At 34.3% G+C, this 12000-nt stretch overlaps 3 protein-coding genes across 8 annotated transcripts in view; 2 read left to right on the top strand and 1 right to left on the bottom strand.

Moving 5' to 3' along the window:
- The window catches only part of Dmtn (transmembrane and coiled-coil domain 2 protein Dmtn), a 36920-nt gene extending 32215 nt beyond the window's left edge, over positions 1–4705 (bottom strand). For all 5 annotated transcript variants that reach the window (XM_085202411.1, XM_085202413.1, XM_085202412.1 and 2 more), the window contains exon 1: positions 4513–4705. The gene's annotated coding sequence lies outside the window, so the exon portion shown is untranslated. The remainder of the gene's footprint in view (positions 1–4512) is intronic.
- P5cr-2 (Pyrroline-5-carboxylate reductase-like 2) overlaps positions 1–12000 on the top strand; it is a 379085-nt gene that overhangs the window by 93910 nt on the left and 273175 nt on the right. The gene's annotated exons all lie outside the window — the stretch shown is intronic.
- The window catches only part of Dyrk3 (Dual-specificity tyrosine phosphorylation-regulated kinase 3), a 112452-nt gene continuing 105807 nt past the window's right edge, over positions 5356–12000 (top strand). For both annotated transcript variants that reach the window (XR_014878996.1, XM_085201664.1), the window contains exon 1: positions 5356–6466. Coding sequence is in view for 1 of the 2 variants with exons in the window: in XM_085201664.1 (XP_085057790.1) it covers positions 5684–6466 (783 nt within the window). In the remaining variant the exon portion in view is untranslated. The remainder of the gene's footprint in view (positions 6467–12000) is intronic.

The raw sequence follows: 12000 nt of genomic DNA, 5'->3' as shown, positions 1-12000 counted from the left end.
TATGTGATCAAATGTGGACATTCGGCCTAAGTGATTATAATAACTGATGTATGGGTATAATTGAACAAATAACAAATAGCTTGATTTTGGCCATTTTTATTATTACAAAAGTATGAAATTCAAACTAAAAATAATTAAACATCTTCAAAACAAAAATAAATCTTCTTACAAAATAAAACAACATAAAAAATCTTCTAAAAAGACAACAAAATAGTAGGAACTTTAGTTACTTAGGTATGAAAACTTAGGAAGCAATTTTTGTCTTTAGTCAGACATAAGTGCACTTTGCACTTTATGCATTTGATGCGGGATTTCCCTTTACACCCCGTTAACTTACAGCGCGTTCCACAACCATCGTCATGAGCTGGAAAGTGACCAATACCATCTCGAGCAATTTCAGTTGACGGACGTACTTCTCCTGGTCTTCTAGGAACAACTACTGGTAAAGGACTGCTCAAACTACTTGGACGACCCCTTTTAGCACCTGATATTTTGTTTCGAAGAACTAAACTTTCAGCTAAGCGTCGACGAAAGTGAAGAAGTGCGAGCCGTTTTGCTTTTGGTATCCCAAGCAAGTCACAATCCATATCATACTCGCGGTAGGCTTGAACAACTGCCAAATCTGATGCGTGGAATATCATACGCAAAGGCCACTTCTTTGACTTTATAAACGTTCTATAATAACTTATAAGTTGATCAAGGAGATCTACCCCTCCCATGGCGTGATTGTACTTTTTTACAATTTTAGGCCTCTCGACTTCTATAAATCTCTTCTCTGTTTTGGACCATCTTTTCACCATATCTTTTTCTCCTATACCAACGAAATTGGAAGCTAAGTTGGCTGGTTTGTTATCAAGCCATTTCACCATGGTGACATCTCCATCCGTACTACAAAGCTCTTCGGCAAAACCCCTTGGTTTCTTTTTTATATCTTTGTCACTAAGCAACGGTGGCCTTGTAAATCTATTGACACGCGCAGTGCAGGTAGCCATTATGCCTTTGTGTTTCAAAATTTGGAGCATGTAATAAGACGAGAAGTAATTATCGCAATATAACTCATGACCTCTACTGTCACCGACTCTTTTCATTAGATGTAATACTACCGCAGCTCCAAAGCCTACTTTCTTTATCAGTGACCTGTCTAATTCTGGAATAGAATTTTGATAAATAATAAAGTCATAGGCACGGCCATTTTTCCCACACAAAAAGAAAAGCTTGATTCCCCATGGACAAGGTTTTCCTTTGATGTACTGCTTAGCAGAATGTTTCCCTGTAAAAGGAACTATTTGTTCATCGACACACAATTCTTTTTCTAGCGGTATTTCTAAGCATCGGCTTCGGATCGCATTATAGATTGGTCTTACTTTATAAAACACGTCAGTGCAATTAGTAGGCTTTTTCATATTATCTACTAAATGGAGATTGTTACGAAGTTCAAAGAACCTATCTCTTGCCATATTGTTAGTGAAAAGTGGAATGCTAATATGATTTTCCCAGTACATTTTCAAAACTGGATAGTTGAAAACTCCCGTTGCCATGTGCAAACCAAATAAAATTTCAATTTCATAGCTGGACGTAGGCTTAAACCTGGTTTTTCCTGACTGTACTGCATATAAGTTTGTCATTTCGGCCATTTGTTCAAAAAGCTCTACAGGAACATATCTATTATAATAACAAATGGGATCTTGCACGATGGGTTCTAAAGCTATTGGTAGCAAGAAATCCGTTGGTATTGTGTTATTTATTTGTCTATGCCTCCACTTTATGTTCGGTTTTGGCGTAAGGTAATCGAAAAGTTCAGCATTCGGCGTAACTTGCTCCTCTTCGCCCTCCACAATATCCGGCTCTCTTGGCGCCTCAGGCTCGGACTCGTAATTGAAAGCTGACCTTTCTTCGTCTTCACTTTCGTCTTCTTGTTCGTCAGGGGGGTCAAGTGGGGTGTACTCTCTTTGATTCTGAGTTACTACATCGGCTCCCAACCTAACGTGTCTCGCAAATGGGACATTATTATTATTTCCCACATCCTCATCATCCGAAGATAGCTCAAATTCCGACTGGTTATCCTTTTCCAAAGCTCTCAAAGCATCCCTCGAAAACATGATTATAATTTGATCATAAATTTACCTGTAATAAACACAATTTAAGACTTTACCACGCAAATTTTATAATAAATTATAACATTTATTACCAGAAAATAACTTTATTTACTAACAGCAGCAAAGTACCTATTTTGAAAAAAATGTTTAACCAATACCTACTGTCCACGTTTGTGGACATAACGAATATTCGCGATTTATTGTACAAATAACTAAAAATTTTGATGTAAAATACTTTGTTCTTTGCCTATATAGTATAACTTATCCATTTATATTTATTTCAAAACATATCTAGCAGAAAAACTTGAAATTTCAATAAAATAAAAATGACTTACCTACTCAGTTCAAAGTTTCGCTGGTAACTGACCGAAAATGGCTTAGAAGTGCACACACGTATCAATAGATGCCGCTAGTTGTTTCATTTTTAATAATTTAGAATGTTCGCAAGCGATGACAACAGTTTTTATTTACGTAAAATTTAAATTTAGTAGTAAAAAGACTCAAAACTTTTATGTCCTCAATTGTGCACGCGAGGTCTGAAAGGGTTAATAACTTTTGTATGTAAAGAGATTCTCTTTCCGTATACAGCATATAGCAGGATAGGCAGAGTGAATCTAGTGTTAAGACACTTGGTTCTCCGCTATTGAGTGGCGGAAGTCAACGCCGCGCGAAGTATTATGAAAAAATTAATAAATAATAATTCTTTCCCCCAAGTGGGAATTGAATCCACTAGGTCGTTACAGTCACACACTTTTTTTAAATATTTTTTTTTGTTTTTACGATTTACACATATTTTACATTAAACGATTTTTACTAAGAAGAATATACTGACCGTGGTATCTACTGTAACATTTCGAAAAGGTTTTTCAAATACCAAAACACATGCAATTAATGTAGTTAGTGGTTTAATTTAAAATGATAAAAAACATTAGCATTTTTAAGTGGTGTGGTGGTATATACAATCACCAAAAAAATATTTCAGAGAAAAATTACACAAATATCAAGTAATTATATGTCAAAAGAGTCCTATTTTAACATATACATTTCACTTTCACATTTTGTCCCACATATAGCAAGGTAGGAGTTTCTCTCTAAAATCTAAAGAGAAGACACACCCTATCTCCATGTTTTGCACTTAGTAGAGAATAAAAATATAAATATGTCATTTCTTCAATCAGGAATTGAAAGCACAACCATCATATTTACAGATATGTTGTTGCTTTGGCACAATCACATCTATACATTGAAGATTAATAAAATGTAAATAAATTGTCAGTATAGTTGTAAAGATTTCATATATATTAAATAATTAACTTAAATATAAGAATAATAGAATATGAATGCTAATGAGTATTATGTAGTATAAAAAGAAAATTCTATGGTTATGATATTAATATTACATGAATATATTAACTTGTTATTTATAAAACCGTATTGTATTTTTTTAAATTCATAATATAATGTTATAATAATCCAAATCTCTACAATACATAGGTAGTAGATATTATTAATAAGACATTGTCAGTAAAAAGTAATAAAATTCAGTATAAAAGTTTAGCATTTTTGGATAAAAGTATAAATTACAATTCATTATAGTTTTATAAAGCATGAACTTATGGAAAAAGTATTTTTAATACAAATAATAAATATAAATAACTTTATTTTTTTATATTATCATTGGTTGTGTACGATCATGTTTCACTTATAAAAATAATAAAATTCAAAGAAAAGTTGCTATAAGAGCAGTAGCTTTTGTAAATATATAACAGTTTTATTGAGTAAACTGAGATTATCCATAAACTTACACACTCCTGTAATGTGGATGTTTATAATTGTTCCACTACAGTTTATATGTTGCCCATAAAACTTGTTTGCTTATATAACCTTAAGGTACTCTGTGATGACTAATATCAAGCACTTTTTACTGCTCTGAAGAGTAAATGACTCAGCTTGCTAATAACATTAGAAAAACTTTACTACACATAAATCTATCAAATTGATAAAACATAACACTAAACTGACTTGTATTGATGCACTGGCTGCAGTCCAAACATTAAAATGGTATATATATATGGAGCTAGTGTATAATGAAAAAATACACCAACACTGCAAGCAGATTCAACGGCTATGACATATGGCTATATATATTAGCTTGTTATAACATTCTAATCTTAATCAATATATCTATAATAAATTAATCGAAATTACATTGTATTACTTCAACGTTTGAGAAAGTACTATTAATATGTGTTTTATATAGTCTACGCACGTACCAGCTATGAGATTATTTTAAATTATAATATAATACAACGACCGGATATATCAAGATTAAATATTAGGGAGAACACAAAGCAGTAACTAAATGACAAAAAAGAAATCACAGTGATTAATCATTAAAAGAATGCGATGCACTTACATATTTTAACACCAATTTATTCTTATTGCGTTTAAAACCACTGATTAGTTACACAACAGTCTATGTACATATTTTTTCTTGAAAATAAAAATATAATTAACACATAGTTACGAATGTATAAATGACAGAAAACAACGGAGTGAAAAAAGACGTCTAGATTGGATGGAAGATGCACTATTCTTGGCTCGAGCAGTCTTCAACAGATGGCGACACTTGACTTGTATGCCATAGACAATTATAGCATGATTCAAGACCTAAAGTATAGGACTAAAATGTTCATAAATATATTATCGCATTAGAAGCACTTTAAAATGAATTATCTAGTTTATTAAACATTAGTTTAAAGTAAAAAAAATGTTTAACTTAACATAAATTTTTAGTTGAATGCAAATAATACATAATATACAATGTAATGTAAAAGAGTGCATATATATAAACAAGAAATGTTATTATACTTTCTATATAAAATATTTTTTTGTTCCATAGTAAGAATTATGATAAAAATTATATGTATATTTATAATTATTTACTTGGCATACTTGTAGCTTAAAGCTAAAAAAACATCCATCACTAAAATATGAATATTATATGCACCTTAATCTTTGTCGTATTCAACCAAAAGAATTTTATTTAAATAACTTTAGGAGTTTTGTGCCATATTTACTTTTTGTATGTCATTTTATACATAATCTTTAGTTAAGCTCAATATTCATGGTATATTTTTCAAAACAAGTAACATTTTTAGGTCTCTCATAAAAATCCGTTTTAGAACGAAACTTGTGAAGCGCCCTCTAGGAATTGACATTAAAAACAAAAGAAGGTATCTTTCTCACTCGCACTCGCACGCTCTTCGCAGACGAATGGTTCAATGACTTTGGCGACCAGTTTCTATTTTCTCTCTGGTCCTGTCGTCGGGTCGACCCGCAAGGAAGGGGGTCTTTGTTTGCGTTTCACGTTCGCGTCGCACGGTATCAACTGTGACGGTCTTCATACCCATCGTGTCCGAGACGGAATGTGTCCGCATAAGTGGAAGCGTGGTTCTCTCTCATCGCGGTCCATGTGAAATGTGCTGTGCCCTACGCTGGCTCCGTCTAGTGCAAGTGCAGTGAGGTGCAGTGTGTTCGGCTCGGCCACGGCGAGCGAGGTGCGCGGTGCTGGCGGCCGCTCGGCCATGACCGGTGATATGCCTCTGGGGAGCGCGCACGCGTTCGGGCGCGCGTTGCTCCGGGACGGGGCGCTGCCGCCGCTGGAGCCCGGCCCGCCCGCGCCTCCGGCCACCAACGCTCAGCCGCCCGACAAGCGCCCGCCCGCCGCGGCTGCCAGCCCCGAGCAGGTCATGAAGCTCTACATGAACAAGCTCACCCCGTACGAGCACCGCGAGATATTCGACTATCCCCAAGTGTACTTTATAGGCGCGAACGCCAAGAAACGGCCTGGGCTCGTTGGCTTCCCGAACAATTGCGAGTACGACAACGAGCAGGGCTCCTACATACACATCCCGCACGACCACATCGCGTACCGGTACGAGGTGCTCAAGGTGATAGGCAAGGGCAGCTTTGGCCAGGTGGTGAAGGCGTACGACCACAAGAAGCGCGAGAACGTAGCGCTTAAGATGGTGCGGAACGAGAAACGGTTCCACAGACAGGCGCAGGAGGAGATCCGCATCCTGGAGCACCTCCGCGAACAGGACAAGGACAATACCATGAACGTGATACACATGTTCGACTCATTCACATTCAGAAATCACACATGCATCACCTTCGAGCTGCTTTCGATCAATTTATACGAGCTGATTAAGAAGAACAAGTTCCAAGGGTTTTCCTTGCAGTTGGTGCGCAAATTTTCGCACAGCCTCTTGCAGTGTCTTCACGCGCTCAACAAAAACAGAATTATACATTGCGATATGAAGCCCGAAAATGTGTTGCTGAAACAACAAGGTCGCTCCGGAATCAAGGTTTGTAGCTGAGAATTTTTTAAACATAACATGAAAATATCATAAATAAGATGTTCAGAACATATTATACGTAACTTCAGGGAGATGCGTAAATGTTTTGTGCGGTTATTAGGTTACCGAATGTAAGTGAATATCTAAACACCTGTTCTCCTGCGAGATCCGCTCCGGGCGGGCAAAATCGATATCATTTGTTGTGAACAGCGGCGGCGGCCAGGGTGCGTACGTTACGATCAGCTGACCACACCCGCCCCAACATTTACGCACATCTTGGCGTTCATGTCATATAATATAGCAATAGATAGTTAGTTTATCTAATTATTTCAATCTATCACGTCGCCTATAATCGTACTGACACGTCGTTTTAAACGTGTCTTATAACATAGATACAGTGATAATGATAAACGTTATCTCGACGTGTTAGTTACATATACAGTCGCTCGCAGCCGGCCACGCATCCAGTTCTATTTTAAAGCTTCCCGATACATCTAGTAAGTCGCCGTGCTCGTGAGATTTAGATGGTTATTTACGTCAGAACGCATCCGCGTGGTTTCAAAACAAGATTTAACGATCTGTAATTTAAAAAGCCAATGTCATTTGTTGTTTTTTTAAGCCCTAAGTAAAAGGTGATTAAAAAATCTTACCTAGGAATTCCTTAAATGTTTCCTCTAAATCTTTTACGCTAAGATTATATTAGCTTTTCTAACTCCAATACTTTTATGCAATTGAGCTTCTAAGTTCAATAAAGCAGCGCACTATTCAATGGGCTTTTATGAATATTTATTAATTTGTAATAATATTTTTTTATGGCAGTAGTATTTCTATATAAATAAGCTTATAACTTGTCATATAGACATATTTAAATTCATTGTTTGAATTATACTATTCTAAATACACTGGTTCAATATACTTTTCGAAAAAGTATAAAAAATACTTAAATATCTGACGCAAATATAAAAATAATAACAATATTACGTCAAAATAATAACCTAAATGAGTATAATAGATTTGTAAAATTGACACAAGTGCATAGAGTTTGTTCAGGTGAGACCTATTTACAATTGAACGGGTCGTAAGTGCGAGATAAGATATTTAATAAAATGTTTCATTGAAATCTGCTTAGTTCCACTCGGATGTCAGGTTCACGCTGAGTCTTGCCCACAACAGGGTAGGCAGAGGGAACCTAGTGCTAAAATACTACTTTCCCCATTTTCCACCGTATTTTGGAGGCATTGTTTTTTGATTATTATTATATAATCTCCACTCCAGAGCGAAGAAGTGAAAATATAAGTTAAAATAAATTAATTTCCGCGAGTGTTTGCAGTCATTTATTTGTGCTACTACTGGCGCATTATACTGTAAGAAAATAATTTGTTGTGAATTTTTCTATTGTTACACTTATGAGATCGCACGTAGCATTCAACTTGATTGCCCCCACTTATGAAATAACAAGATATTGTGGTTACGCTGGGAGAACGTTAAAGATTGATTATATTTTATTCATTTAGACAATACTCGTAGATATTATTTATTATTCTTATAAGTATGTCGTTGTTAATTAAATATAATGTGATACGATGATAATAGCTCGTGGTAATATATAATCGATTTTGTTCCCTTACTATAGCGTAAAAATAGCTCTCTCAAAACATTAACTGAATTTGAAAAAACACAAAAAATTCTAATGTATCTGGTTGTTGTATATAAAATGATTACTTCTGGGAAATTGTAATTTGGGTGACAATGAATATATAATTTTTGGTTGATTTTAAAATCTACGTCTCACACAATAAGTACTTTTTCAGCTAAAACATCGACATCGGTCGCTCTCATGGCGCCGGCACCTAGCGGTAGTTTCTTTTTTGAACCGGTTTTAAACCTCTCATTTCAATGTTTGCCGTAAAAGTTTTAATTGCGTTCTCTTATTACTTAATATTCTAATTGCGTAAAGATAGAAAATTTATTAAATTAAATGCTTTTTAAACAATTTTACACCATTTTAGAACGTAATTTGTCAATTCTAACAAAACAAAAACGTATATTTCGAATTACTCATACAACTTTCTTTATGGCATGACGTGAGTTGATCTCGAGTTCGTCGTACCAGGGTTTTTATGCCGAAACTTTTCGCCGAAATGTTTGTGCAGTTTACGAATGCAGACTCTTTTTTGTCGGTATGCTACGAATTTGTTAGTTCTGATGTCGGCCGGTTTTATACTAACCGAAAACTATTCTCAGCTTTTGCCTTGAAGCTCGAAGCAACTACCCGTGCGTCTGTCAGTCACTCAACAAATTTAAAATGGAACTAATCCTTCTACTCCACTGGTAAATGACAAGTCAATGTATCTTTGAGACGTCCAACTTTCTTGACGACCACTTTGCCGCTTTAAAAACTTTCGCTCTGCTAGAGAACATGTTATTTATTTATTCCTAAACTTTTTAATTTTATTGCTTGAAATATATTTAAAAAGAACCACTGGGATACAGATAAAATAATATATTTAAGTACACAGAACTTATTAGTAGATATTTATTCTTATTTTGATTTAATACATTTATTATACGCAAACAAATATGTTTTCAATATACTAGTTAAAAATAATACTTAAATTTATACAAAATGCATGCTTTACCAATTAAGGCTGAAAATCTTGACCTGGCAGCGTGAAAAAAAATATGCAATCCAAGTCTGAAGGACGCACAACACCCGAGACACCTGTACCAGGTAGCCTTATAAATAAACCCAGAACTGGTTTAAGTCCCATAAAGTATAGGGATAGAGTTCTGGCGATGGAAAGTGAAAACCGTCCTTATTACTAATAGGGTTAGATGTATAATTTAAAATTTTGTTATGCGACTCGAATAACTCATTGAATGCATTTAGTTATAAGCCTCGCTAAATGCTATTTGAATTCATCCTTTTATACTGGTAATTTGAATAATATGAAATAATGCGTGGTTACAACGTTTATTAATATTATAATGAGAGATTTGGATCGAATATAAACAGTGTTAAATATTTTCAATAATTATTAATAAAATAATAATTTATCTATTGAGGTGGAGATATATTTTTAAAGATGCTCAGATACAAGATACATGCTCAGGGTTATGTGACTTAATGATTGTGGGTTCAAATTTAAACCAGGACGATTTTTATGAAGATGTGCTCTTAATTTTTCGATCTGCTTGCTTGCACACAGAATACGGAAACTGTGAATTTAAAGTTAAAAAAATACATAGTATAAAGGTAATTTAATTTTATATTCCACTCATTAAATTAAATTTGAAATTAAATTGTACATGTTTTGGCTAAAACAAATTGAAATATGTAGTTATCTATGCACACGTAAAAGCGTATGCGGGTCAAATTGTTTTTATAATTTAATTAAATGGAAATCCAATATATTTTGCATGAGACACTGCCGTATTGCGTTGGTACACGGTTGCAAACTAAACGAAGGTTTATCGCATTAACGTGGAATCCACTTCGCATTAACACGTATACCGATTTAATCTCTTAAAATAAACAGCCTTTATATAGATTTGCGTATTTTTTTAATATACTTTTATCTCGAATTTCCTATATCGTACAAGTTAATAAATAGCAATGGCGCTTGTTACCATATGACGGCACAAATTTTTTTTTTAAATTGAACTTTCATTCAAATGGAAATCGAACCTATAATCGCCACGTGTTCAGTCGTAAACGTTGTAAATGTAATGTAAACATAACTCTCAATTTTTCTTTTTGCGCCTCAAATGTTTCGTATAACGTTATCGACTTATATAAAGAAATAAGTATATATTCAGAAAAAAAATAAAACGTGAACAAACCTCGTATCACTGTCTGATCTAATGACCCGTTACCGAAAATCGTATCCAAAATGGTTGACATTCGCAGTCCTTGCGAGATAAATTGGGTCATACGGTCGCGACGGCTCCTATCGATTTTACCATCTTACGCAAATCGTGATATACAAGTCAACTTATAAGCGGCGAGCGATTTTTATTTATTAAAAGCTTTTATTTTTTAAAGTAAGGAACATGGTGTATTCCGCTTATAAGGAATCTAGAGTTAAGACACTCCGTTCCTTAATTTCGACATAATTTTCGAGACACAACAAGTGTTACTTCATAATTTAAATAAATAATAATAATAATCGTTTCTTAATTAAACCTCACGTGATATAATGTAGAAGTAGAGTAAAAAGTTGAAAAATGAAATATCATATTGTTTTTGTAATTGTTTTAATTTTGTAAATCATTAGTACAGAAGCAATTTACCGTTTACTAATGTATTAGCTAATTAATATCTAATTAGTTTTATTATTAGACTTTCACCATTTAATTATTGTAATCGTATACAATATTATTCAGATTCTCGCGTACGATGTTTCCTGTTATAGTGTAATGTATAAAAGTATAATTAAATTCCTACATCCACACAGTCCATCTTGCAGCTTTAAATTCCGCCATCAACACGCAATGGCACGAGAATTCGGTAAAAAGTGGAGAACGGAGGTCTCTTAATACTAGGTTCAAAGGTCCACTCCGCCGCAGTGTGAAACTAAGAAAAATATAATATCTTCTAATGAAAACAAAAATATTTAGCAATTTTTGATGAGATTATAACAATTATACATTTATTTATGTGCAAAAATAATAAAAGCCTTCGTAACACTATGTGAGAGGGTTTTGCGTAATTAATTTAAGTTTATATTTGATCTATTCCTATTTATCTGTTCTGGTTAAAAAAAGCGCGACATTGTGCTCTACCACTCAATAATACGCAATGTTTATAATTTGAACAGAAAAAAGAGGAGGGAGAGTTTTTACACTAGAATATTATAATGAATAATTAAAATCCGCTTCATCATATCCCTTCCGCCTTTAAGTGTAGGTACTCAAACAATCAACATGAGACAAGCTCTGTGGAAACGTAAACTGCTTTCGAAGTACAACGCGGCGCGTGCACTATTTGTATGGCGTACACAATATATGGAAATAAATATGTCTGTTTGGTTATTCCGTTACAAGTAAATGTTGGGTCAACGTGATCTTGTTTAATGTTTTTATTTGTCTTAGATATACATAATGTTTTATTTTCTGATCTTGTTGTTAATAATAAAATAATAATAGACTTACAGAGTTCGTCGTGGCGCAGAAGCAAGAGGATGTGGGTTCGATCCCCACTCGGAAGTGTAAATTATTATTTAGTAATATTCTCATTTGTTCACTCTGGCACTAAGGCAAAAGATCGGCGTTAAGTTCAGCAGCGAAAAGTGGGGAATGGCGTGTCATAACACTAGGTTCCTGCGTATCCTGCTAAATGCGGGATATAGCGGGATAGCTAAAAAACAATCGTACTTTTCACCATTGCTATAAAGGCATTAGACTTAGGTTGAGTTAGGTTACATATTTACAGATAGGTATATTGCTTATCGCTCCAAGCGACATAGCAACAAATGTAGAGTAAGTGACTATATTCTATAAGTATAACACTGTCGATCTAAAATCAGAACGTCACGTGGCAA

Source organism: Heliconius melpomene, chromosome 18 (assembly GCF_056956725.1).
Source record: "Heliconius melpomene rosina isolate 202511_hmr_F chromosome 18, ASM5695672v1, whole genome shotgun sequence".
Classification (NCBI taxonomy): Eukaryota; Metazoa; Arthropoda; class Insecta; order Lepidoptera; family Nymphalidae; genus Heliconius; species Heliconius melpomene.
Note: the sequence above shows the minus strand (reverse complement) of the source record. Positions and strands in the feature narration are given on the sequence as shown.